Below are 27,361 nucleotides of genomic sequence, written 5' to 3'. Positions count from 1 at the left end.
AACTTCCTACCACCACAACCCTGGATGTAATACAGAAGCCAGTTCCGTATTTGAACACTAAATTCTTTCAAAGACTCCCCTAAACAGAGTCTTTTTCAGTTTTAAACAATTTATTTGTATCAAGCCCACTGCTAAATCTTCGAGCAGAAAGAGGGATTTCCCCTCGTTCCCTGGGCCATCCTTTAAGAAAAAGAAAAAAAAATAACCCAGTTGTGAACTTCTTACAGTTTTTACTTTTATGATTAAGAAACAGGATACAGAGATAGGAATAGGCATAAGAAGAACTCTAAACCATGCTGAGTGTTGAATTCAATGCTCAGAGCTTCTTACACACAGAGTCAAGCACAAACAACTTAAGTTCAAGTAGTTGTTTTATTGCTCAATTCTACACCCTTTATCTTCTCTGACTGATGGTTTGCACCTGAATGAAACTAGATAAGGTTCAATGGCATTCAAGTGGGGTCAGACTTGTAGATTGTAGAATTGTAGATTGTAGAAGTTTATTTATATGCCGCCCTTTTCCCTGGGGGGACTCAGGGCGGCTCACAACCCAAGGGGGAGCGGGAGACAAACTTTTAACATATAAGACAATACATAATTAAAAACACAACATTCATACCATTCGGGCGGGTTACAGTCTTAGCCCCAGGCCTGACGGGATAGCCAGATTCTAAGGGCTGTGCGGAAGGTCTGGAGGGTGGTGAGGGTACGAATCTCCACGGGGAGATCGTTTCATAGGGTCGGAGCTGCCACCGAGAAGGCTCTCCTCTGCGTAGTTGCCAGTCGGCATTGACCGGCAGATGGAACTTGGAGGAGGCCTAATCGATGAGATCTAATAGGTCGCGTGGAGGTAATTGGCTTCACCCTCTTGTGCCCACGTAAGGATTCTAAACTAAGTCCTTGTTTGATTCCTCCCCCTGGCTTGGCCAATCTCTCTCTCTCTCTCTCTCCTACACACAGTATATTGAATAGTCTCCTAAAAGGTGCAGGACATTTTAAAAATCCAGTACATGTTGAAACTATCCCGCTCTCCCAACTCTTTTTTAAATGCACTGACAGTAATTGCACTTGTGCCACAAAACTGTTCTCTTCTGATTATCTTCTTGACTAGGCCTTCTTCCCACTTTTCCTCCAACCAGATCCATGGGCAGTTCCTTCACAAGTTGAATGTCCATCTCCTGTGACCTTCCACATTGCTTGAGTTGTTGAACCTGAATTGTTTGCTCTGAGCCTCCTGCCTTTACCTCTAAAGCAGGGGTGTCAAACTAGTGGCCCATGGCCTTGATGGGTCACAGGCCATGCTCACCCCAGCTCCGCAAAGGGAAAAATATTGTGATAATGCAATGTGATGCCATGAGTTTGACATCTGTGCTCTAAAGAGGTACCTTGTCCTCTTGATCACACATAGTCTTTTTGCCAGCCAAGGGAAGGGGCTGCTGCTTTCAAATAACTTTCCTTTCTTCTCCACTTTTCCTAGACTGCTGGGGGTCTATTAACCTAGAATCAACAGACCTGGGGAAAGCTTCCCCTCTCTTTCCAAAATCTCTATCCATATTTATCTACCATTTCCAAGAGTCCCGTTTCCTGTACCCAGCAGTTTAACTATTTAATTTAACAACGTTAACATTTCCTGTCTTTCACCATCTTCATTGAAATTGTTGGGTTGCATGCAGAGGTGGTATTTAGCAGGTTCTGACTAGTTCTGGACAACTGGTAGCGGAAATTTTGAGTAGTTCGGAGAACTGGTAAATACCACCTCTGAATGCCCTTGCCCCCATCTATTCTCTGCCTCCCGAGTCCCAGCTGATCAGAAGGGAATGGGGATTTTGCAGTAACCTTCCCCTGGAATGGGCAGGGAATGGAGATTTTACAATATCCTTCCCCTGCCATGCCCACCAAGCCACGTCCACCAAGCCAGCCTACCAAGCACGCCCACAGAACTGGTAGTAAAAAAAATTGAATCCCACCACTGGTTGCATGTACACATATTCAGATATATAGACACATGAACACATACTGTACCTCAACCCCACACTATCAAAGGGTCTTTTCAAATAAATTGCCCCTCCTCTCTTCACCTTTGCAAATTCTACCACATGATCTCAGGTTACATAGTCATGTAGAAACCATTTTTCAACTTCTGTCAATTTCAAGAGTGGCCTCCTTACCTTACCAGCAGTTCATTAAGACTAGTGCTACTATGGATGGATGGATGGATGGATGGATGGATGGATGGATGGATGGATGGATGGATGGATGGATGGAGTCAGATGACATTCCATCTCTTATGGCCAAAAGTAGCAAACTCATCTGACCAGTGGACCATGCTAAGAAAAATATAACCTTGCTCTCTTCGTTCCCATGCTGGATCTCTGATGCACAAATTGGTGCACTTAGTTTCGGATGGCAAGAACCATTCATCACTGAGCTGTTGTGTCTATATGACCAGGAATGGCAGAATTTACTGTTTCTCATTATAGCTTGGTTGTAATTTGGAACTGTGCAATGGATACTAATGGCATTTCTTGATGGTGATCTCAGTTGAATGCAGAGCAGCTTTGGCTGGTTTTCTGATCCAGCACCACACCACATTTGCCCTCGCAGGTTTGAAAGGACAACAGAAGATACTGAAAAGATTGCCAGCCTTTCCATTGGTCTTACATTTTGCCCCCTGTGTAAATCCGGGGGCTATATATCTATGAAGTCATTTTCCTCAGGAATTTGGTCTCTCTTCCTCTCTCTTGCAGTCGTATTATGTGTTTTCCTGCAAGAGATTTTGGGCTATCGAGTTGAAAACCCTGAAAGAGTAAATTGGTTGACTCTTTTCTCTTTAGATCTGTGTCTAATATTTGCAAGCAGCCATGTATACATTCAGAAAGGCAGATTCTGAGCGTTTTAAGTCAGCTAATCAAATAGCCCAGAGGGGTGAGAGTTTAGTACTGGAAAATAGCACCCTGATAATATATTTCTCAACAAATTAGCTCTCAGCTGAATTGATTGCCATTATTTATATTCCAGCAGATAATTTTCCAGAGCTGTTGGCTGTGACTGAAAATGGCAACCCGTTCCCTGTTCAATATGGTTCAGCTCACTGGCCTGAACAGTCTGATGTGGTAAACTGCATAACATTCACCTGCTTCCATGTTATACAGAACAAGTGAACTTCTAGGGCAGTGTTTCTCAACTTTAGCTCTTTCATTGTGCGTGGACTTCAACTCCCAGAATACTCCAGTCAGGACTGTTAAGATGGTGAAAAACCACCCTAGAGAATTAGTGGGTAAGAGACTAGGCTTTGCTGGCTGGGGTGTTTTAGGAGTTGAAGTCCACATATCTTGAAATGGTTAAGGTTGAGAAAACTGATCTAGAGGGTTAGGGTTAAGAAATTAGATTTGCCTAAACAAAGGCAGTGATGGCAGTGCCAGTTGCTTTAGTAGTGGGTTGCAGGCGGTACGAGCCAGCCCGGTGCACCGGATACCGTTCCGGTACAGTGCTCCGGAGGGCCCACCCGCCCGCCCTCGCTCCTTACTTGTGCTTTAAGCTTTTGGCGCTTCCGCGCACGGCACGTACGGCGCCTGCGCGACACTCTGCTGAGCAGCTGGAACGTTGCGGAGGCTTGCGGAAGCATTGCAGGCAAGTACGACGCATGCGCATGCCACACACGTGCATGTGGGTGATACCACTGAGTTGCTTATGGTGAATAGAATAGAATAGAATAGAATAGAATTCTTTATTGGCCAAGTATAATTGGACACATAAGGAATTTGTCTTTGGTGCATATGCTCTCAGTGTACATAAATACATAAAAAGACAAGATACATTCGTAAAAAATCATAAGGTACAACACTTAATGATAGCCATAGGGTACAAATAAGCAATCAGGAAACAATCAATATCAGTATAAATCGTAAGCAACAAAATTACAGTCCTGCAGTCATAAGTGGGAGGAGATGGATGATAGGAACGATGAGAAGACTGATAGTAATAGTAATGCAGCCTTAGTGAGTAGTTTGACAGTGGTGAGGGAATTATTTGTTTACAGACTGATGGCGTTAGAGAAAAAATTGTTCTTGTGTCTAGTTGTCTTAGTGTGCAGTGTTCTATAGCGTCATTTTGAGGGTGGCAGTTGAAACAATTTATGTCCAGGATGCAAGGGGTCTGTAAATATTTTCATGGCCCTCTTTTTGACTCTGTGCAGTGTACAGGTCCTCTATGGAAGGCTGGTTGGTAGTAATTATTTTTTGAACAGTCTATAATATCAGAGGCAGAAGGAAATGAAGGAAATGAACTATTCTTGGATCTCTGGTCTTTCTATCCAATGTCTGGGATCAGCAACAGAATCATCAGTAACCTTTTTAGAAGAATATAATTTTAAAAAAAACAAATATGCTATGTGTTGACCTCTAGAAGATAGCAATAGCAATAGCACTTAGACTTATATACCACTTCACAGTGCTTTACAGCCCTCTCTAAGTGATTTACAGATTCAATCTATTGCCCCCAACAGTCTGGCTCTTCATTTTTCTGACTTCAGAAGGAAGGAAGGCTGAGTCAATCTTGAGCCAGTCAGGATGAAACTGCTGGCAGTGGGCAGAGGTAGCCTGCAATACTGGACTCTAACCACTGCACAACAACGAATACTCATTCAGTTCTAAGGCCAAACAATACACAAAACCAAAAGTGTGTTAAACTGGGGGGGGGGGATTACAAAGGGTATTTGAAGGGACTGCACCTTTTTCTCAATTGAGAGCAATCTATTATTTGGGAAAAAAAATACTTAGATTTCTGTGTTGTGTTCTATATCTAATAGTCTTTAGTTTGAGTTTGAGTCTATAGGCCCAGTTCAACTGTGCTTGTTAAGTATCTGGGAAGTATTGCTAAGCTTTTTTTAAGGAACTTGACCCAGCTGATTGTATGAATCCCATAAATATCCCTCACATTCTCCAAATTCCAAGAAAATGAAAGGATTGATAATACTCAATTCTTCACAAGTCTAAAACTTAGAAGTGTCTGTTTTTTCAGTTTGGGTTTAGCATGCTGCCAGAATCCAGTTTGTAAACTATGAGTTAGTCTGCTATACCATTTTTAATTTAGCATCTTCAAATTGAGATTGTTGGTGTTGATTTCATGGGGAATTTCTTGGCAGCAAGAGAGAAGTGATTTTCCATTCCTCCTTCTTGTATTCTTTTCCTCTTCCCACTTTAGTCTCCAGCCTTGGTATTTTTAAGATTTATGAATCTGATTGCTGCCTTTATGCAGTTGGGCGATCACATGGAAAATGTTCAAAGTATGGCTAGTTAGGACTTGATTCTCTCAATTTCAGCTCCCTCATCTTGCATGCTTGCTTTGCAAGGAAAAAGAAACCAAGTGTAGTTAGACTCAATAAAAAAGGAAAGAAGAGAAACAGCACAGGAAAAAACAGCATGGCTAGGTTCAAGTGAATATGCCTTGGCAATATCATTTCTTGCTATGGACCCCTGAGTTTCCCTATGTCTTCTCCCCCAGCCAAGGAGCGAAACTGGTCTAAGTCATTCCCAGTAGTATTTTCTCTCTTATTCAAATTTTGACCTACAGCAGCCTCAAAGGGAGGGGGAGGGCTAAACCTGGTAGATTTTGTCATTCATTATATTGGAGGGAAATTGCAGGACTGGGAGTGAGGAAGAACAGAGGTAGTCCGAGCAGGCTAACAAACTTAAAGTTGCTCTAGTTTCCTCCAATTGAAAGGTGAGTGGTAGCATTTCAGCATGAGATAAGACCCTTAAGCATAGCCATCCTTATGTAAATAAACACCATCATTGTATCTAAACTGTTTGTTGTTGTCCCTTTGAGTGAGTGTTGACTCCGGGTGACACCCCAGACAAGTCCTTGCAGTTTTCTCCACAGAATTTTCGAAGTAGTTTTCCCTTGCTTGCTTCTTAGGGCTGAGAAGGAGTGACTGGCCAAAAGTCAACAAGCTGACTTCATGTTTATAGCAGGTCTAGAACAGGGGTGGGTTCCAGCTTCTGCTACTGCCAGTTCGCTCAAGGACCCGCTTCGGGCATGCATGCACTACATGTGCATGCGCAGTAATTAAAAAATGCTTCTGCACATGCACAGAAGTAAAAATACAAGATGGCACCACCTACAGCACTGCCAATAGAACCAGTTCGGGGTTGTAGCAGGCCAAGTTACTACCTACTCGGCCAAACTGGGCCGAACCTCTGGTCTAGAACCTGGTTGTAGCCCAGTGCTTTAACCGCTACACCAAACTGGCTTATATATTTATACAATATATACTGTATTTACATATTCACAGTGACTGTTTAATCCACCCCCTCCATAAGAAGAAAAGTGCCTGGAGGGAGCCGTTTCATTGAAGAATTTTAATCAGTATGTGATGTTCTCTTTCCAGGGTGAGTTGCTGAGTCCATGTCGGTGTGACGGGTCAGTGAAATGTACACATCAACCTTGCCTGATCAAATGGATCAGCGAGAGGGGATGCTGGAGCTGTGAGCTGTGTTACTACAAGTATCACGTCATTGCCATAAGCACAAAGAACCCCCTGCAGGTAAAGGTACTAGAGATTATTCCAAAGTCCTTTCCTTTCCTCGTTTCGGCTTTTCCCTGCTTCCTGTATTTGCACTGTTGGTTATGCGTGTGTCGCTTTTCACTATATGGTGCCCTGCGTGTGGTGAAGAAACGGACCACTCACTTTAGTTACTTTTTAGAAAACACATCAAGGTGACCAGGGGGGAAAATAAGTGGAGATCTCGAAATAAAATATCTTGCAAAACAAACACTAACGTTTGCCTCCACAAGATTGCCAGCTATGGCTTTAATCAGGGGACACACCATCCACAGTAAAAATTAGTTTCGCAGTTGCTAACTTGCACAGGTCTGAATCAGAGTATCTGCTGTTTGCAATGGGGGAGGGGAAACCTTTTGGTGCATATGAAAGTTTCCTTCCATTGTCAGCAGTAAGCCCAGAGGCTGAAATGGTGGGGAGACTGAGAGCTGTTCGGCACCGCAGTCTGAATCTGCCCTTACCGGTTGGAAAATCTGGATTTCAGGTCCTGCCTCAGGCTTGGGATGATGTTGGATGCTGGAAACTGTTCTGTCTGAGCATCAGCAATGATGGGCTGCTGAAGGCCACCAATTAATTGGTTCCATCCTTGCCTCCCAAAATGCTGGCAAGAGAAGTCGGGGAAGTAGAAGAAGTCCGTTTTCCTCTTCTCTCCCCTTATTTCTCCAGGAGTTGGCAAGAGGAATAGAAGTAGAGTTCTGAATGTAACTGGTATGCCTTTTTTTTCCATACTAGTAGAGTCCTGCCAAAAGCCCAGCAGTTGAGGACTAAAAGGGTTGTCCATTGCAGATGGCCCTTCGGAGCAGGTCAAACCTCTCTCCGCCTTTAAACTTAGGAAGATTCATCTCAGAGCAAATTTATTTTATTTTATTTATTAGAATTTGTCAAACAAAAATGAGAACAAGAATAAAAGAATGAAAATACAATGACAGGGACGACAGGCACGTTAGTGCATTTATGCACGCCACCTCTACTAACCAATTAAGTATGAAGTAAGGTTTTTGATACAGTAGTACATGATAAACTGCTGTTGAAATTAAACTCTACAGCATTTCTGGACCTTTGCACAAGTGGATTGCTGCTTTTCTGTCTAATGGACTGCAGAAAGTCAAAATAGGGAACTTGCTGTCTAACCCTGCATCAGTTGACAGCGGTGTTCCACAAGGCAGCATTTCAGGTCCCACACTTTTCTTGCTCTATGTCAACGATGTATATGATCAACTTAAAAGCAATTGCGTCCTTTTTGCCAGTGACATAAAATTATTCAATACTACAGATAATTCTGTTGTTTTGCAAAGTGATCTCGACGATTTGTCGGGATCGTCAAATACTGTGGCAGAAGTCAAAACACAGCATTTCTGCAGTGAAGCAAGAAAGCACCACTATGAGCCACATTTGGGATAGATGAGGTGAGCTGAAGGCTGGAACATCTGTTCATATTCTCCAAAACCATTTTCTGAAGTATTACCAGTCTGCATTTAGTGGACAATACAGAAGAACTCTGATTCAGGTCTAGATCTTAGCCAGGGCCAGCAGAATGAAGGATTAATAGCCTAGAACAGTGATGGTGAACCTTTTTAGCTTCGGGTGCCAAAAGCACAACCCCATAATTTAATGCCCCCACACACCGTGCCCCCTGAGCATGTGTGTGTGACCCCCCCCATCCTGCGCATGCATGTGTGACCCCCCTGCTGCCCCACACATGCACGCATGGCTTTCTAGGAACTGGAGAGGGTGAAAATGGCCTCCCCCGTCTCCTGGAGGCCCTCTGGAAGCCAGAAATGGACCGTTTTCCAACTTACGGGGGCCCAGTAGATCCATTTTTTGCCCTCCCCAGGCTCCAGAGGTTTTCTAGGAGCCTGGGGAGGGCAAAAAATGGCCCAACACACAAACCAGACTTTAGGAGCAGACTTCCAGGTTGCCTATTTGGTCGAAAATCAGCTGGCCAGCACATGCATGCATACTGGAGTTGACAAGGCAAAACTTTGCGTGCCCTCAGAAATGGCTCCGCGTGCCACCTGTGGTATGTGTGCCATAGGTTCACCATCACGGGCCTAGAATATCCTAGCCACTAGACTATAAAATGAAGCAAAACCCACTCGCTAGTAGCACTGATGATGTTATCTGCTATGGATAATGAAACACCTGCAAGAAAATAGCCACACTCAGAGAGCACCCAGAAGCCAAAGCTCAACCCTGAACTGCAGGTACTCTCTTCTGTTTGTAATAAATAGCTAAATGTGCTAAACTCGTAATATTTAAGCAAAATGTTAAGCCCCATGCCCTGATGTTACAGACTTCTTAGCATTGCGTCTCCAGCTAGAGCCAGGTAGCTCACTTAGAAGCCAGCACTGAATTAGTGGAAAGGATACATGCCGTTGTGTTGCCCCAGTCAATTTAATTTATAGCAACTGCACAATTTGATCTATTAGAAACTGCAAGTCAGCTAAAATACAGAGACTCCTGAGACATATTCCACTTGGTTCTGAGGCACACAGTGTGGAGGCAACTGCCTTCCTGCTTAAAATAGTGGCCTCAGCAATATTATTCCTATTTCACTTGTTCAGAATATAATTCCCTGCTGAATTCAGAGTTAATGTATCAGGAACTGGAAATTGTCATTCTTAATGAAAGGAAGCAGCCCTCTGCCTCATTTGCAGCAGGCATTTCATGAATTGAATTTGCATCCCACTTTTCTTCCGAAGAGTTGGAAGCAAACATATGTTCAAAGTCAATATTGGGTCATCATAATAACCTCTGGTGGGTAGGAGGGAGATTTTGTGTGGGGTCTGTTCAACAGATCTCAGCAGTTTGAAACCATCTTTCTTATATGTCCTCTGTCTGCTATATCACATCATCATTCATGGAGGGAAAATATATGCGGGAACACATAGCTGCATGAGAATGAGGGGAATTGCCACTAAGGAATATGTCATTTTGAACTAGAATGCCATTAAAGACCTGAGTCAATGATCAATAACATGTCAACACTCCCCCCCCCCCACACACACACACCAAAGTCTACAAATAGTCAATAGATCAAATGAATGTGGTCTCTTTTCCACAAATAATGTTCATTGTAGTGTTTAATCAACATCTTAATTTACAGGATCAACTAAATATTCCTTTGTTTCTCCTCATGCCCGCTTCCCTTAACTCCATAGAATAAACAGCTCTAAACAATTAATTTTAAAATAAAGAGAAAAAGATTAAAAATGCCATCCCACTGAGAGAGGAATTTAACAAAAATAACATAAAAGGATTGTGCTTGACTTCTTCAATCTTGATCTTTTGGGGTCTTGTTTAGTACCTTTATAAGTCTGTTGACTCTGTCATGAAAGATATCATTTCATAAAATAATTGCGGTGGGCACTATTGGCGACAAAACACAAACAGAAAAGTAAATGTAAATAGTTAAGCTAAAAGACAAGGTGGTGGAGATTCTGCTCCAAGTTCAGCCCATTTCACAGAAAGGTAAACAGTTGAAGCTGAAAATAAGTGAAGAGGTTTTTCATTGGATGTGTGGGGTGGCTCTGTGGTTCGGTTTGGACTTGATTTAGTAATTTAGAAAAATGCTTGATGTATCTTGGACTGATTAAAAGTTACTCTCATTCTACTCAGAATTCAATCTAGAACAAGCATCATCACTTGACCATCTTAGGATATCCTCAGAAGGCTTAATTATTTAACCTGGCCCAAATTGTATGAGAAGCCTACTGATGGGGATAATAACAGAAATGGATTTACCAAGAGTTTCAGGAGGGCAGCATCTAGAGATCATACTGCTGAAATTTGGCAACAAAACTTCATCAATGTGATTAATAATAATAGACTCACTACGGGTATAAAATCCTGTTACCTTCGCTACCGGTTTGAAACAGGGCACTTCTGCGCATGCTCAGAACCTTCTGCTCAAGCGCAAAGCATCCATGATGATGTCTTGGTAGGGTTGGTAGGCGGAGTCTCCCGCTGCCCGCACTACCAGTTTGCCTGAACTGAGGTGAACCAGCAGAATACCACCTCTAACTCACGACCACTAACATAGGTTGTTATTGTACTGATTCCTCTGTCAACAATGTTGAACAAGTCAGGCCGTTGCAATCAAACGCATCTGCCAGACTATCACACCTCCTTTACATGAACAATATAAAGCTGTGTGAAAAAAACACTCTATGAAATAGAATTGCAGCTCAGCACTGTCATATATTCAGCCAAGATATTGCAATGGACAGATGTGTTGCACCCACCCTCAACAGGGAAAAAACAGTGAAAACTGAAAAAATCAAGTTTCCCTCTGGAAATAACATGAAGGGTCTGGTTGAAGATGATCAGTACAAATGCCTGGGCATCCTTCAAGCTGTGAATATCAAGGACACTAGTGTCAAGAAGAACATTAGAAGTGAATAGACCAAGAGAATGAAGAAGTCCAAAGTCAGGGAGGGAAATACCATCAAGGCAATTAACACCTGGGCAATTTCAGTCATTAGATACAAATCTGGATTAATGGACTGGACTCAAGCAGAACTAAAAACCCTGGATAGGAAGATCAGGAAAATAATGCAAATGAATCATGCCTTTCACCCATGCAGTAATGTTGACTTGCCAAGGCAAATAGGTGGGTATGGAATGTTGCAAGTACATCAGGTAGTTAAAGAAGAAAAAATGGCTTTGGAAGAATATCAGAGGGGACAGTGAAGGAGATTCACTGAAGCTAGTATACCATGAAGGCTTACTCAGTACTTTAGAAGTTCCCTATCTTGTCTTCTTGATTAATGCTGGGGTCCTCCCAAAGAGACTATTCTTTGTCTTCCAGAAGTTTTTTGTTTTAGAAGAAATATAATGTTCACTTCATACCTTCTTTTAGCTGCTTGATTTTTAGTCCTTTTCTTTCTTCTTGTTCCCCATATATTTACTGATTCTTGTTATTAGCTGCCCTGAGCAGTGTATTAAGCACCATAAGAAGAGAATACAAACTTAAGCATTCCTATAAATACACTTGTTAATAAAATTGGGTAGACTCTACAGGCAGCATCAATCTTTCTGAGGGGACGAAATCTGAATGGGAGAAATTTGAAAGAATTGGGTGACTGTTGATGACATCATCTTGAAAGTCTTTTTAAAAAAAACATAGAAAGTCCTTGTAACTGTTTTGACATATTAAATAGTATTAAATTGCATTTGTAGCTGAAGTTGCCACATGTGTGAAATACAGTTTGCACATTTCTGATTGGTGGGTGACAGGAGTTTTGTGCAATGTTTTTCACAGTTTTAGAGTAGTGGGTGGATGTTTTGTTTTTCAGCCTTGTTCGTTGCCAGACAGTGTAATGATTATTTTTGAGAAGAAACTTGCCAAATTACACAAAGATTTTATGCTTTAAAATTTAGATGATCGGAAGGAAATAGGCACTGCATAGTTTCAATCTGAAGCACTTGGAGGTTTATCTGTGTCTTCAGGGTCACTTGAGTAGTACTCCTGATTCCTGTAGTCTGCAATTTTTCCTCTGGAAATCCATTCCTATTCCCAAACCATTAAAAGGGTGTTCACCCCAAATTGTATAGCTAAAGTCTGTAGAAATTGTCAGTCATCCAGGTCATGCTTTTTCAGGAGGCAACTGGACTTCCTCAATTCCTCAATTATCCTGTCAGAGCTGAAGAAGCTTCTTGGATGAAAAGAGAAACATCTTCAAAAGAAAAAAACAAGTAAGTCCAGTTGCCTCCTGAAAAAGCACCTTTGGGACAATCATGATCTGGATGACTAAGAATCTCTACCATCTGTTAAAATCTTCCTATGAGTCCCTTGGACTGCAAGGTGATCAAACCAGTCAGTCCTAGAAGAGATCAACGCTGACTGCTCTTTAAAGGCCAGATCCTAAAGATGAAACTCAAATACTTTGGCCACCTAATCAGAAGGAAGGATTCACAGGAGAAGAGCCTAATGCTGGGAAAGATTGAAGGCAAAAGAATAAGGGGACGACAGAGAATGAGATGGCTGGATGGAGTCACCGAAGCAGTCGGCGTGATTTTAAATGGACTCCAGAGGATGGTAGAAGACAGGAAAGCCTGGAGGAACGTTGTCCATGGGGTCACAATGGGTCAGTCACCATTTCACAACTAACAACAAATATTTTTGGTCATCTGACCAGTATTCTAAACCAGCAAAAATAACAGTAGAGCTTAATATGATCTCAATGCCCTTTTCTAGGCTCCATGGGTTAGGATCAAAATAATACTTGCTTGTATTTTGAAATGTACAAATTCAGTCTCGGAAATTGGTTTTGCCTGAGATATTATAGCAAGCTGTAAACATACCCAGCTTGAGATAAAAATTAGCTTGGGTTACCGCAATGCACAATGCTTCCACTTAAAAAACAATTACCCCCCTCCTCCCAATAAAACCGATTGTATGGGTTCCACAGTGATTTCCAAGGAAACTTCATAATGTGTCAAGAAATCTTCATTTCCCAGTAGCTTTGTATAGCCATGTAGCACATGAGGCAAAGCATACTGGGAAAATTCCTCCTTGCTTCAGTGATGTAGCCATTTAACTTGAAATGCTCAAACTAAATAAGCATTTTCTAGCCCAAGTAGCTATTTAAAAATCCCCTTATATCTGTGGGACAGGTAATGTTCTTGCATTTCTCTCTGGTGAAACTAATCAGAACATAATCTTAATAAGCGAGCTATCTGTGCATCTGCATGACAGACTGGGAGGCTCATGAAAGAACAAAAGGTTATACCTGGGTCCAAACGTGTGCCAAAGAGCCAAAGAATGATTCTGTACTTTCAATATTCATTGGAGCAAGAGGAGGAATGAGAAAGGCTTATGGGACAATTTAGAATGAAACAACCTATGGGATAGAATGGGATGGAATACAGTAGAACAGAACAAAACAGAATTATTTATTGGCCCAGTGTGAATAGTTAACCTTGATGTTTAATAGAGGAATCTTAGCAAAAAGAAAGAGAGAAACTGATCCCTTTCCTTTGCAGATAGAGATGCACCTTCATTTTTATTGTTTTCTTCTGTAAGCCGTTTTATTTGTTTTTCAGATCAATTCCAAGAGATGGAAATAGTCCCAGGGTCTCTGGTCTTGATATAGATCTTTGTATCTCTTGGCTCTCTGCAACCTATTCTAACAGGTCCCCTTTTGGGCTAGACCTCCCTCTCTCTTCCATCCAGAAATCCTATAAGCCCTAGGACTAGATGACCTCCAAAATCCCTTGCAGCCCTTCTATATTCATTTGATTAGGATAAGCAAAGACAAGGCACACAAAAGTTATTTTCAAAAGAGTCAAATGCAAGGATCCTGATTGTTTCATATAATTTAGATCACGGTTTTCTAAGTGTTGTTTTAATAAAACTCCTAACTGTGAATTTTGTTGCCTTGCTTTTTTTTTTACAGTGAAATAAATTATTCAGTGTTCGATAAAATATGAATTTGAATGCAAGGAACTAGTAAGATAAAACATAATTCAAAAAAATCAAAGTAGCATGTTAGGAAAATACTAAAATTGTGTCTTGAGCATTATGGATAGAGAAAAATTTTAAATTGTAAAGAGAAATTTAATGTCACCTGATTATCAAACTATCACAACAACCCGGTTTACTTTTGGGATGAAAAATAAGCAAAGGAGTATACTGTATGCAATAAACATGGAATAAATAAATAAACAGGATATACTGAATGAAAAGGGGAATGACTCCTGAGTTGTAAGTTCCACGTTATCTCCCTTGTATGTTAGCTTGATAGGAAACATTTAAGATACAGGTAGTCCTCAGGTTACGATGACAATTGAGATCAGGATTGCCATTTTAGCAATGGCAATGCATTGTAAAGTGCAATGTTACACAACTGTATTGCTTAGCAAGAGAATCCTAGCAGGCCTGGTTACCATCATAATACCCAGACATGGAGGTTATTAAGCAGAAAGTAACGGGAGTCCCAGGTAAGGAGTGTAAGAGTGCCATGGGGAGGAGGGGAGGCAGCGGGAGGGGTCCTGTGGAGCCATTCAAGTGCATCAAGGTCATGGGGTAGAGAGCATGATGCAAGTTTAGGAAAACCAGATTCCACATTCCCTGCCCCATTGACTTTGCCCTGAAGTTATCCCAAGACTAGAAACATTGCAGAGATACAATATCTAACCTGCATTTATTCAGGTGACCACTGGGTGGCAGTAAAAAAAGTGAAGCTATTCTTATCACTTTGCTGCCCCCTGCAGTTCAAATACAGTGGTTAAAGCAGAAACGTGGGGAGAGAAAGGGAGATTTTTACCACCTATCTTGTAATGAATGAGGAAGAGGCAATTAATAATCTTAATTTTACATTGTAGTCCGTGTAACAATTCTATTTTTAAAAATTCGGGACAAAGACTAGATAATGACCTCTGAAGGCTCCCTACTAAAATTACTGATGGCACCTAAGCAAAAAGAGGCAGTTCATGAGAAAATGGTAAATTTGGAAAGGAGCCGAAGGTCAAGGAGTGCTACTGTTTCAGCCTACTACTTTGGTTTTTTTTCCATAATGCTATTTTATTAGTACTCCAAAACAAGGACATGCTTTTCTTTTCCTGTGTTAATTAATCTTTTAATGGTATGTTTGGGCTGTAGCAGTGGGTGGGTTCCTACCGGTTCGGACTGGTTTGGCCGAACTGGTAGTGGTTTGGCGGAATTGGCAGCAACCCAGACCTGCCACACACCCGAACCAGTTCTCCAGACGGCGCCATCTTGTTTTTAGCTTCTGCGCATGCGCAGAACAATTTTAATTGCATGTGCATGCTCGTGCAGTGTGCACATGAGTGAACCAGCAGTAGTGCCTGCCGGAACCCACGCCTGAGATGTAGGATATCTCCAACATAACCAAGGAAGTAAATTTCTTCTCATTTTTCAGAATTAAAAATCACAGAAGTTAATAGATGAGCTAATGAAGAAAAGTCTATTTTATTTATTCATGCATTCAATTGATATAGCTATCCATCTCAAACAAATGATGATTCTGGATGACTAACAATAATTAAACAAAACAGGAAAAAGCCAACAAAAATAGATTATTGGCAGATCAGATTTTTAAAAAATCCATACCAATATACTACATATATTTCAGCAAAATCAATTCACTTTGCTCCCTGCTAACACAGGAACACAGCTATGCCTTCAGGGCCATGCAAAAGCCAACAGGGTCAGGACTAATCTGATCTCCAGGGATTGTCCCAAATGCTATTTTATTTCCTCTAATTAACAGTATATTTATTTGTTTAGTAAAAATAGTTTAACCCTTGCTTAATGCTGGGACATCAAGGTGACGCAAAAGAGGTATGAATACTAAGATATATTAGAATATAATGCAACAAAATCATGGCTATTATTATCAATGTTTTATTATTTTTTAAAACAATGGAATTCAACTAATTCCTAACCAATCACTAAGAAAGCAGCAGGATAAAAGTCTAGAAAAATTACAGGACAGGGAACACTAATGCTGGAGGGATAACTAGGCCAGGAATTAATACTGTCTTTTTCCAGATGCTGTCTCAAATTCAGAATTGCCCTTTCTTCTGGGAACTACTGCATAACAATGAAGTCCATTTTGTTTAAATTGCTGTTACAATCTTGTACAAAAAAAAATCCATGTGGAAATGTTATTGGATGTTAATTAGTGTGATTTGGTGCCTATGAATCAAGAACTAATTCCATTTATCTCTCTTTTTCTTTCTGGCTTGTTTGTTGCTGTCTTCCTGTTGCCGGGGGCCTTACGCAGTGGCAGACCATTTCTCTGACCGTCATCGAAAAAGTTCAGATAGCAGCAGCCATCTTGGGTTCCCTTTTCCTTATCGCCAGTATCTCGTGGCTTATCTGGTCAACTTTCAGTCCGTCCGCTAAGTGGCAGCGCCAAGACCTGCTCTTCCAGATCTGTTATGGGATGTATGGCTTCATGGATATTGTCTGTATAGGTGGGTCAATGAATCTTTCAAAGTATGGGAAGTAGCCAATGGAATATTTGACTCTAAAAGGACCTTGGGGAGAACAGTTGCTATATATCCTCTTGACAAGGTATAAAAGAGAAAGTAGAAACTAAGGTGGTTTTCTTAGAGCTAACTAAAGCATGTAGATTAAAGTAGACTAACCAACCTCATTGCTACTGGTAGCCCTTCTTGTCAACTATTGTAAGCAGTGGTGGGTTTCAAAAATTTTTAGAACCTCTTCTGTAGGTGTGGCCTGCTTTGTGGGAATGGCTTGCCAGCCATGTGACCTAGTGGGAGTGGCTTGGCAGTCATGTGACTGGGTGGGCATGGCCAACTTATAACATGTGGTGAAACTCACTTAACAACGCTTTTGCTTAGCAACCAAAATGTTGTCTCAGAAACTCTGGCATTTGAAGCATGCAAGTCTTAAAGCTGTAAAGTTACAAGATCCTTACACCCCCTAACCCTTTAGGGGGAAAAAAACAGGGGTGTTCAAACTTGACAACTTTAAGACTTGTGGACTTCAACTCCCAGAATTCCTTCTCTCGCTCTTCATCTTGATGATGTGCAGACGGGCAGGGGGAGGGAGCTGGAACCGGTTCTAAACGGCACTGTAGATTTGTGGAACCTCTTCTATAGAAGGGGTTAGAACTGGCAGGAACCCACCCCTAATTGTAAGCCATCTAAAACTCTTCCCCAGTATGAGATTAAACCTAAATGTATTAATTCAGAATCAAATTGGATAATCCCTAGTGGTTGGAATAGCCTATAGATTTTCTCTTAAATTCCATAAAATAAGAAAGGAAATACCCTGTTTCCCCTCAAATAAGATCTCCCCGGATAATAAGCCCAATCGGGCTTTTGAGCGCATGCACTAAAATAACCCCCATAAATAAGTCCTCCCCAAAATTATAGCAACACAGCAGCAGCCACTCGCCACCTCCTGCACCTTAAAAATAATAAGAGCTCCCCCAAAATAAGGCCAAGTGCTTATTTCAGGGGTCAAAAGAAAATAAGGCCCTGTCTTATTTTGGGGGAAACACGATAGTTAATATTCAAAGCTGTGGTTATGACCAGAATTATGGTCATAAATTGTGGTGGTCATTAAGCAGATCATCATGTGACCGCTCTTGATTTTATGACCTTTTTTGCAACACTCATGAAGCCAATGCCAGGGTCGTTAAATGACTTTGTTTTTCTCAGTGTGTGTTTTTTGCTGGAAGTAAACTAGCCAAAAATTATGTGATGCTGTAATCAGCTAAACTGGTTGCCAAGTGCCCAAATGCAATCATGTAATTTTGCAGGGAGGTGTGTCCCTCAAAACTTAGAAAAAGTGTCTTAGGTAACTCTGGAAAGGTCCATTGTAACTTTGAATGGTTGCTAAGCAACCGGTCATTAAGTGAGGACTACTGTATACCATGGTGAACAGAAACAAAGCACATTTTAGTTAGTATAATTGCATATATCTAACCATTTTGTTGCAAACTAGTATCTAACAGCCACCTTTCTTTTTGGGAGCCTGGATGCCATGGAATTACAGGGTACTGGCAGTAGCAACAGCACTTAAACTTATGTACTGCTCCATAATGCTTTACGGCACTCTCTGGGCAGTTTAGAATGTCAGCATATTGCCCCCAACAAGGTCACACCTAGAATATTGCATCTAGTTTTGGTCACCACATTACAAAAAGGATGTTGAGACTCTAGAAAAAGTGCAAAGAAGGGCAACTAAGATGATTAAAGGCCTGGAGACTAAAACATATGAAGAACAGTTGCAGGATTTGAATTTGGCTGGTCTAGAGAAAAGAAGGACTAGGGGAACATGATAGCAGTATTCCAGTATTTGAGAGGTTACCACAAAGAGGAGTCGGTCAACTTATTTACCAAAGCACCAGAGGCCAGGACAATAAACAATGGATGGAAACTAATCAAGGAGAGAACCAACCTGGAACTAAGGAGAAATTTCCTAATAGTGAGAACAATTAACCAGTGGAATAGTTTGCCTTCAGAAGTTGTAGATGCTTCAACACTGGAGGTTTTTAAGAAGAGACTGGATAGTCACTTCTCTGAAATTTTAGAGGATCTCCTGCTCGAGCAGGGGGTTGGACTAGAAGATCTCCAAGATTCCTTCCACCTCTATTCTGATTGATTGAATTCTCATTTTACTGACCTGGAAAGGATGGCAGACTGAGTCAACTTTGAGCCCTGTCAGGATCAAATTCCAGGCTGTGAATAGAGTCAGCCTACAATACTGCATTCTAATCACTGCACTATAGTGGCTCTCCATTAAGAAAGCTACAGCAAAGCGCAGGGCCAACTAACACTTTTAGTTTATCCCAAGAGCCAAACATAAGATGGTATTACCTCCTATTAACATATATAAAAACTGATTTAATGAACAGTTGAGTCTTCTTGCAATGTTGGCAATTTTTTTCCATGGAGGTGAGATTAATTTTGAAAGGTATCAGGCAGGCTGCACACCCTGCACTATTGTCCTCCATCTGCTATCCACCACAGATTGTTTGAGGTGATGCACCCATTAGGCAGCATGGCAGCCTCATGGAGGAGGAGGAGGAGGAGGAGGAGGAGGAGGAGGAGCAGCAGCAGCAGCAGCAGCAACAGCAGCAGCAGCAGCAGCAGCAGCAGCTCTTTCCAATGGTTCTCAGGGAATGGAAAGAGGCAAAACTGTAGTGTTTATGTGTTTGATTGCTGATAGGAACACAGAGGAAGTAAGTGAGTAGCTAGTGGCTGTCAGGAAGTTACATGATTAACATAACTTTGATAAAGGCTGGAAGCAGCTGGTTAGCTCATCTGTCAGCAGGAAGTAAACATTCCCCTTTCATCCATGAGTTGGATGCCATAGGAGCAAAGTAAGCCTGCACTTAATTGGAGGGGGGGCAGAAAATAGGTATGTTTTGATTGCATTTAAGAATTGGGTGTGATTTCTTAATTTCAGCTACATTTGATTGCAACCTTTATGTGTTTTCTGAAGAACATTAAAAATTGGATCATGCATTAAAGTTGTATCTGGCACAGAGATGCAGCGTAAAGTTGTTTACTGATTTTTTAAAAAAAATATATCACAAACTGCTGATAGGTAAGGCGGTATTTTAAGAAGAAAAAAATTGCATCCCGAGATTCTGTTCCATTTATAGTTGCCAGAAAAGGAATCCTGCTAGCAAGGTATTTTAATTCGAAGTTATAGTTCATTGCTTCTGCTTTTAATTCCATGTAGTATAAAATATGTGCGGCTGTTTCCCAAAGGCCAAAGAATTTTGGAAATGTGAGGTATCAAAGCTAAGTGCTTAGCAGGCTTGCATGCAAAATAATTAATAGCAGTGTTAGAAAACTGGGAAAGTGTGCTACTGTCATATTGCCAAGATCTGGGCCATGCATTTCTGAATATTTTGTTTGTTTTTTTAATTTAAATTGTTTATATACAAAAAGAAGAATAATTTTTGGGGGGGGGGCGGGTAGAAAGTCTTATTTGGTCAGCAGGACTGTTGCTTCATGCCAGAGATAGGAAGCCCTAGGACAGTGATTTTTGTTCTCATGTGCCAAAAGCACTCATGCTCACATCCATAATGCAATGTGCGTGCGACACCCCCCCCCATGCCCCACCTCCCGCACATGCATGCATGACACCACACGCTCTCCCCACTCCCTGTGCCTGCGCACACGACCTCCCCCTGCACCCCATTTTGGGCCTAGCAGGCCTCCCTGAAGCCTCCTGGAACCAAAAACAGGGTGCGGGGGGAGGGTTACTGCTCCCGTGTTCCCCTCCCCAATGCATGCATGCACGCACAGATCTCCCGTATGCTTGACAAAGACTTGAAAATCAGCTGGACGGCGAGAGGTGCGCACCCATGTGCGGTGGAGCTGAGCTGGGGCAACGGCTCATATTTGCAAGCTCTGCGTGCCACCTGTAGCATGTATGCCATAGGTTTGCCATCACGGACTTAGGAAATGATTATGATGCTGCCTGGGCATATAACAGGTAATCTACCTTCTTAGAATAGTCTCAAGACATCCAAGAGGTGAGATACAGGAGCTAGAAAGCTCAGCAGTGACCTCAGGGTAACGTGACCAGACGTCCTGATTTCAGCGGGACAGTCCCTCTTTTGAACAATTTGTCCCGCATCCCGATTTTTTTTAAAAAGTCCCAATTTTTTTTAAGTTACGAAAAAGCCTCCAGCCGCCTTGAGGCTCTCCTAGCAACTGGGAGCATATATTCTTCGAGCCGAGCGCATTCCCACCCGCGCATCCTTGGGAGCTCTTGCCAATGGCTGAGGGAGGAGAACACTTTACTCCATGTGGAGACCGCGGGCTTCCCTCGCGGATTTTTTCTTCTTCTGTTGCTTTGAGCAGCCCCTCCCTCCCCCCCTCTCTCTTTCTCTCTCTCTCTCTCTCTCTCTCTCTCTCTCGGAGCTAGCGGCTGCCTCCGAGGCTGTCCAAGCTCAGCCCCTCCCCTCGGACTGCTGCTTTGCCTCGGCTGCTCGGGGCTTCTAAATTGGCATTGCGTGTTGTTTGGGGAGGGGATTACTGTGCCATAGAAACAAAGCGTATATCTCACATGGCTGATAACCTGGTCTCTATACAGAAGAGGTAATTTTAAAAACTTCGGAGCAAATCCAGAAAGAGGGGTGAAAGAGGCTGAAAGGGTGTTTGCACAGGAGGGGAATATAGCAGTAGACTTATATACCGCTTCATAGGCCTTTCAGGCCTCTCTAAGCGGTTTACAGAGAGTCAGCATATTGCCCCCAACAATCTGGGTCCTCATTTTACCCACCTCGGAAGGATGGAAGGCTGAGTCAACCCTGAGCCAGTGAGATTTGAACCGCTGACCTGCTGATCTAGCAGTAGCCTGCAGTGCTGCATTTAACCACTGCGCCACCTTGGCTCTTTATAATTTATAAACGGCCCAGTGAATCCAGAGGAGGAGTGTGCGTGTGTGTGTATGAGAGAGAGAGAGAGAGAGAGAGAGAGAGGGAGAGAGAGAGAGAGAGAGAGACTCTCTCTGACTATCATTAAGTGTTGTAGCTTCTGATTCTTGATTACACTGAGAGCATATTCACCAAAGACAAATTCCTTGTGTGTCCAATCACACTTGGCTAATAAACCTATTCTATTCTATTCTATTCTATTCTACTCTACTCTACTCTACTCTACTCTACTCTACTCTACTCTACTCTACTCTACTCTATTCATTTCTATTTCAATTCTAATAAGGAGTTTAGCTTCTCTCTCTTGAAAATATAAGCTAGCATAAGGCATTATAATGCAAGCTAGCTTTAGCTTTCAAACAGTTCATTTAGTGACCAAAGTTACAATGGCATTGAAAAAAGTGACTGATGACCATTTTTCACACTTAGCTACCATTTTTTCACACTTAGTGACCATTTTTCACACTTAGCGCCCGTTGCAGCATCCTCATGGTCACGTGATCAAAATTTTGATGTTTGGCAACAGATTCGTATTTATGATGGTTTCAGTGTCCTGGGGGTCATATAATCTCCTTGTGTGACCTTTTGACAAAATATAAATTTTTTAATCAAGCCCCCCCCCCCCCCGGCCCGTCAATGGTGTCCCTCTTTACCAATCTGAAAATCTGGTCACCTTACCTCAGGGTGAAGATGAGGGTCAAAAGCAACATTGCACTACTGCAACCCAAGACCACGTCCTTTGTGTAGTGATCTTGCACATGTGTGAAAAAATGGCAAGCATGAATCACAACACTCCTTTCATGATATCTACAAAAGTAGGCATAACTGCAGACTCCCATGTACAGTCTGTTGCAGCTAGAAAATGCTTAGCTGCTCACGTGCCTGCATCATGTACCTGGGGTTATCCTGAGAGCCCTGTATGAAAGGGGGTTCCCATGTGACAAGCTAACCTTTCTGTGTAGCGAGAGGCACATCCAATTGGGTCCTGTCGCTCAAAGTAGAACATTATGGAAGTGAGTGATTGCCTTGTTGCCTTAGTAATGGAAATAAATGTCTATTCTCTCCATCCACAAGCAGTAACAGATTGGAAAGGAAATGCCTGTAAATACATTTGGAGCCAATAGTGCATGAAATAGAGAGGGGTTTTCCCCCCCACCTTCTAAAATGCATCATCTTAAATCATAAAATGTTCAGTGAAAAATTATGGCACATCATGGAACCTCCTCAGGTGAGGACCTTTTGTGAAAGAACATTGCTGGATGAGAGTTTACACACAGGCTCACTCAATTTGTGTCACGCTTAAGAGGAGATTGTATGGCAAGAAAGTTAAGCACAGGGATCTTTTTGGAAGAAGAAGATATATTGGAATGCAGTTGGTGAAGTTGTCACAAGGTCCTGCCCTAGGGTGCTTGTCACAGGCTTGAACTGTAGAGAGCAAAGATCCTTCTCAGTGTAGCCAATTTGTCTCTAATGAGCAAAGTCGGGAAATAGATCTTCCTCTCTACAAATCATTCCCATCACAGATATCCCCAGGCAAATGCTTCTGACAATTGTACCACTATATTCCATTTTTAGAGCCTATCCATATTTACCATTTAAGTCGTTGTTCTCTAGGCTCTTACTGAAATAACAGAAATAACAAAACAACAGAGTTGGAAAGGACCTTGGAGGTCTTCTAGTCCAACCCCCTGCTCAAACAGGAGACCCTGTACTATTCTGGACAAATTGCTACCCAGTCTCTTCTTGAAAACCTACAGTGAAAACCTACACCTGCAGCTTCTGGAGGCAAGCTGTTCCACTGATTAATTGTTCTGTTGGGAAATTTCACCTTCATTCTAGGTTAGTTCTCTCAATCTTCATACAGACATTTGACCCAGGCCCCTTCCAGACAGGCTGGGAGGAATATCTAGAAAGATCCTTCCACAAGGCTCTCCTCTTGCTGACTATCAGATGGTTTTTGTTTCCCTGACAAGGGTCTCTGCTGAACTCTAAGCCATTTTAAGAAATTCCAGCCTGTTCTGAAACATTTTGGTGGCACATTGCAAGATATTCAGCCTGTGAGCAGCCACACCTGCCATTTTGACTGGTAGCTTCTGTTGTGCTCTCTACCTTTCTCTACTTGAAAGCAATGGTCAGTTGCACCCCTCCCTAAGGACAGATATTGCTGGTCACAAATATAAGATGTATCTATTTGATATATATACCATATAACGTGTATATATGTATGTAAAGTTAAATTGAATGTATGTGGACCAAGAATCAAAATTCATAAACTGTGTAGCCAGGGGTAACAAACAGTGATACAAATAATACTTTCTTACTGTTTTGTTCAGCGGTGGTATTTATTTACCTTTCCTATTGGTTCTCAAATGTGAGCATGCACACGCACTTTGCTTGCATGCACTTTGTCTGCGCATGTGCACTGCCTTTGGGCCGGGTGGGCAGAGCCTCCTGCAGCCGCCGCTACCAGTGTGCCTGAACCAGAGAGAACTAGTTGAATACCACCTCTGGTTCTGTTCCTTTGTCATGTTTTTAGATCTTCCCTCTCCTTATGAGGAATGCTCAAATAGCAGGATAGCTATAATTTTTGCTTTGCTAGTAGAAGGGGGCTGATTCAAAACCTGACAGAATTATTCTTAATGACTTTTTTCCCCTTAGCTTCCTTCTTTCCCCTGTGTTTTCTTTATTAAGAAAAAAGATGTACTAGTGCATTGATTCACTATGTTTCATCTGAAGCGGAAGGGTTTCACCTACAGCTCCCAAATAGTCCCAGGAATCTAGTCTTCTTTCTACAGCAAAGCAGTCAGTGGATTATTGGTCTTATGAGATGCTTCCAGAAACTGAAGCATGCTGTCCCAAGGGGGAAGGAGTACTCAAGGTGACACAACTCAGCAAAGCTTAAGGTGTTTGAGAGTTGGACCATAAATTAACCCTGTAGCTGGGTTGACAAGATAATATAAGACAGAAGTTTTGTGCCCTCGGAAACAATTCTCTGCCTCTGGCAATGAAGCAATTAGACAGACCTGAATCAGAATAGAACTAAGTAAGGTGTCAGGTTGAGCAAATGAGGAGAACCTCATTGACAACTTACTTAGTTTAGACAACTTACTGCCTCCAGTTTAGGTCACCACAATATAAAAAAAAGGTGTTGATATTCTGGAAAGAGTGCAAAAAAGAGCAACAAAGATCATTAGGAGATTGGAGACTAAAACATACGAAGAACAGTTGCAGGAATCGTGTATGTCTAATCTAGTGAAAAGAAGGACTATGGGAGACATGACAACAGTGTTTCAATATTTGAGCAGCTGCTACAAGGAAGAGGGGGTCAACCTATTTTCCAAAGCACAAGAAGGCAAGACAAGAAACAATGGATGGAAACTAAACAAGGAGAGAAGCAATTTAGGAGTAAGGAGAATTTTACTGATCGTTAGAACAATTAACCAGTGGAATGGCTTGCCTTCAGAATGGAGGTGGGTTCCTACTGGTTCGCACTGATTCGGGTGAACCGCAATTTGGTCTGGGTCGCAGAACCGGCAGCGACCCAGGCTCACCATGTCCCCGAACCAGTTCCCTGGTCTCTGCTGCCATTGCTGCCATGATTTCTTTTAGCTTTTCTTGGTCTTAGCGCATGTGCAAACAATTCACAGTGAACTGTGCGTGGCCGAGCAATGTGCAGTTGGCGTGTGCACAAGCAAAGCATACGTGAAGCGAAGTGGTACCAACACCGGTAGGAACCCACCCCTGCTTCAGAAGTTGTGGATGATCCATCACTGGAGGTTTTTAAGAAGATATTGGACAACTATTTGTCTGAAATGATATAGAGTCTTCTGCTCAAGCAGGGGGTTGGACTAGAAGACCTCCAAGGTCCCTGTTATTCTATGCTACTCTATGTGTTTCTATGTTATTCCTTTCCTCATATAGACACATGAAATCAGAGAAGACTTGAGATTTCTAATGATGAGATTCCCCTGGCTATCAATTTTGGAGAATACTACCCTCATGTCTTAAGTCTTGGCTGTTGTTATTATTTAATTGTTGCAGATCGTTTTAATTAAAAAGCAGGGTGGCGTGCTGGCAAGAAAAACAGTTATTTTTTATAACTGTTTTTAAAACATTATTTTTATTTCCATGATTGCCTTTGGATTGAATCTCAGCCTTATAAGCATTCATGGAAATTAAGAAATGCATTGTAAACTGCCCAGAATTGCTTTGGATAGTGTGATGGGCAGCATATATATTTAATAAAATAAATAAATAAGAGGAAAATAAGAATGAGGAGTGATAGCAGCCCATGCTTTGCAAATGTACTTCTCTTTCCAGGGGGAAAAAAGAGACATGCTTGAACTGGTGTCCTGTGGATCAGTGTTGTTTGACTGATTCACCACATCTACATTTTGTAAATGGGCAGTAAACCTCCTATGGCAGTAATTTCTTTGAGTGCTTATAACATTCTCTCCAATTATAAAATGTGTTTTTCAACCCATCCACCACCACCATATTTGGGAAAGTTATAAGGAATATAACCCATCTCATACCTGATCAGATTGTTTGTCCTGCCCACCCAGAATACTCTGATTAACAACAACTCACAGAGTAAATATCATTTCAGTCACCTTTCGCTAGCGCCCATCATTTTCATTTCTGTATCTTTTCATATGTGATATGTATACACCTACAAAATACACATTCTTTGAGTCAGAAGATTACCTATTTATAAAAACATTTTTACCGAATCTGGCAGTTTGGAAAACAACATAAATCAGCTTTCTCTCTCCCTGCAAGTTGGCAGTTTTTGTAAGTGCCATAATTATCTAAGGGAAAAGCAACCTGGGGGTTAGCAGAGCCGACCAAAGACACCGTGCAAAGAATACTATTTCTATTCCCTATAAAAGTCCCTTTTTAGGATCCTGTAATCCTTAATTCGGGGTAGGGTCAGGACAACTGGATAGAGCTGAGCATTTTCCTATTTCCTATAAAAGGGCCAATAACACCTCAGCACCAGGAGCGCCTCAGGAGGGTGAGGATGAAAAAGTTAAGATGGTGGCCAAAACTGCAGAATCAAAATGTTTTAAACATTTGTTGACCGTGTTACACATACCTGCCCCACCCCACCCCCCAAGATTCCACTGTGCTGCAGGGGTGAAATTCAGCAGGTTCTACAGAACCGGTAGCGGAAAATTTGGGTAGTTTGGGTAGCCGGCAAATACCACCTCTGGCTGGTCCCAGAATGGGGTGGGAATGGGAATTTTGCAGTATTCTTCCCTGACACGCCCACCAAGCCACGCCCACAGAACCAGTAGTAAAAATATTTGAATTTCACCACCGCTGTGCTGTGACTTCTTTGTCTCCCTCTGCCAAGATCCTTCTTCACCGCTGAGAAGGAGAAAAGGGTTCTACGATTAGGTTACAAGTAGCCTTCGACTGATGATCACAATTAAGCCTGACATTTCTGTTGCTAAACAAGAGAATTGTTAACTGAGTTTTGCCCCATTTTACAATCCTTTTTTTTTGTTAAGTGAATCACTGCAATTAAGTGAATCTTGCAGTCGTTAAGTGAATCTGGCTTCCCCCATTGACTTTGCATGTCGGAAGATGACTGGGAAGGTTATAAATGGTGATTACATGATCCTGGGACTGTGCAACTGTCATAAATACATTCCAGTATAAAGCTTTAGTAAGACCACACCTAGAGTACTGCATTCAGTTTTAGTCACCACACTATAAAAGAAAGATGTTGAGACTCTAGAAAAAGTGCAGGGAAGAGCAACCAGGATGATTAGGGGACTGGAGGCTAGAACATATGAAGAATGTTTGAATGTTTGAATGTTTATTTTATTTATATGCTGCCCTTTTCCCCCGAAGGGGACTCAGAGCGGCTCACAACTCAACCAAGGGAGGG

General features: G+C 41.9%; 1 protein-coding gene across 1 annotated transcript in view; it reads left to right on the top strand.

The window, feature by feature from the left end:
- Positions 1-27,361, top strand: part of MARCHF4 (membrane associated ring-CH-type finger 4) — a 201,540-nt gene that overhangs the window by 158,347 nt on the left and 15,832 nt on the right. The window contains exons 2-3 of the mRNA XM_014073778.2: positions 6,389-6,544; positions 16,315-16,507. Of these exons, the coding sequence (XP_013929253.2) occupies positions 6,389-6,544; positions 16,315-16,507 (349 nt within the window). The remainder of the gene's footprint in view (positions 1-6,388; positions 6,545-16,314; positions 16,508-27,361) is intronic.

This window comes from Thamnophis sirtalis, unplaced genomic scaffold (assembly GCF_051295495.1).
Source record: "Thamnophis sirtalis isolate CommonGarterSnake01/CBP01778 unplaced genomic scaffold, rThaSir2_p1.2 scaffold_1, whole genome shotgun sequence".
Taxonomy (NCBI): Eukaryota; Metazoa; Chordata; class Lepidosauria; order Squamata; family Natricidae; genus Thamnophis; species Thamnophis sirtalis.
This window is presented reverse-complemented; position numbering and strand designations above follow the sequence as displayed.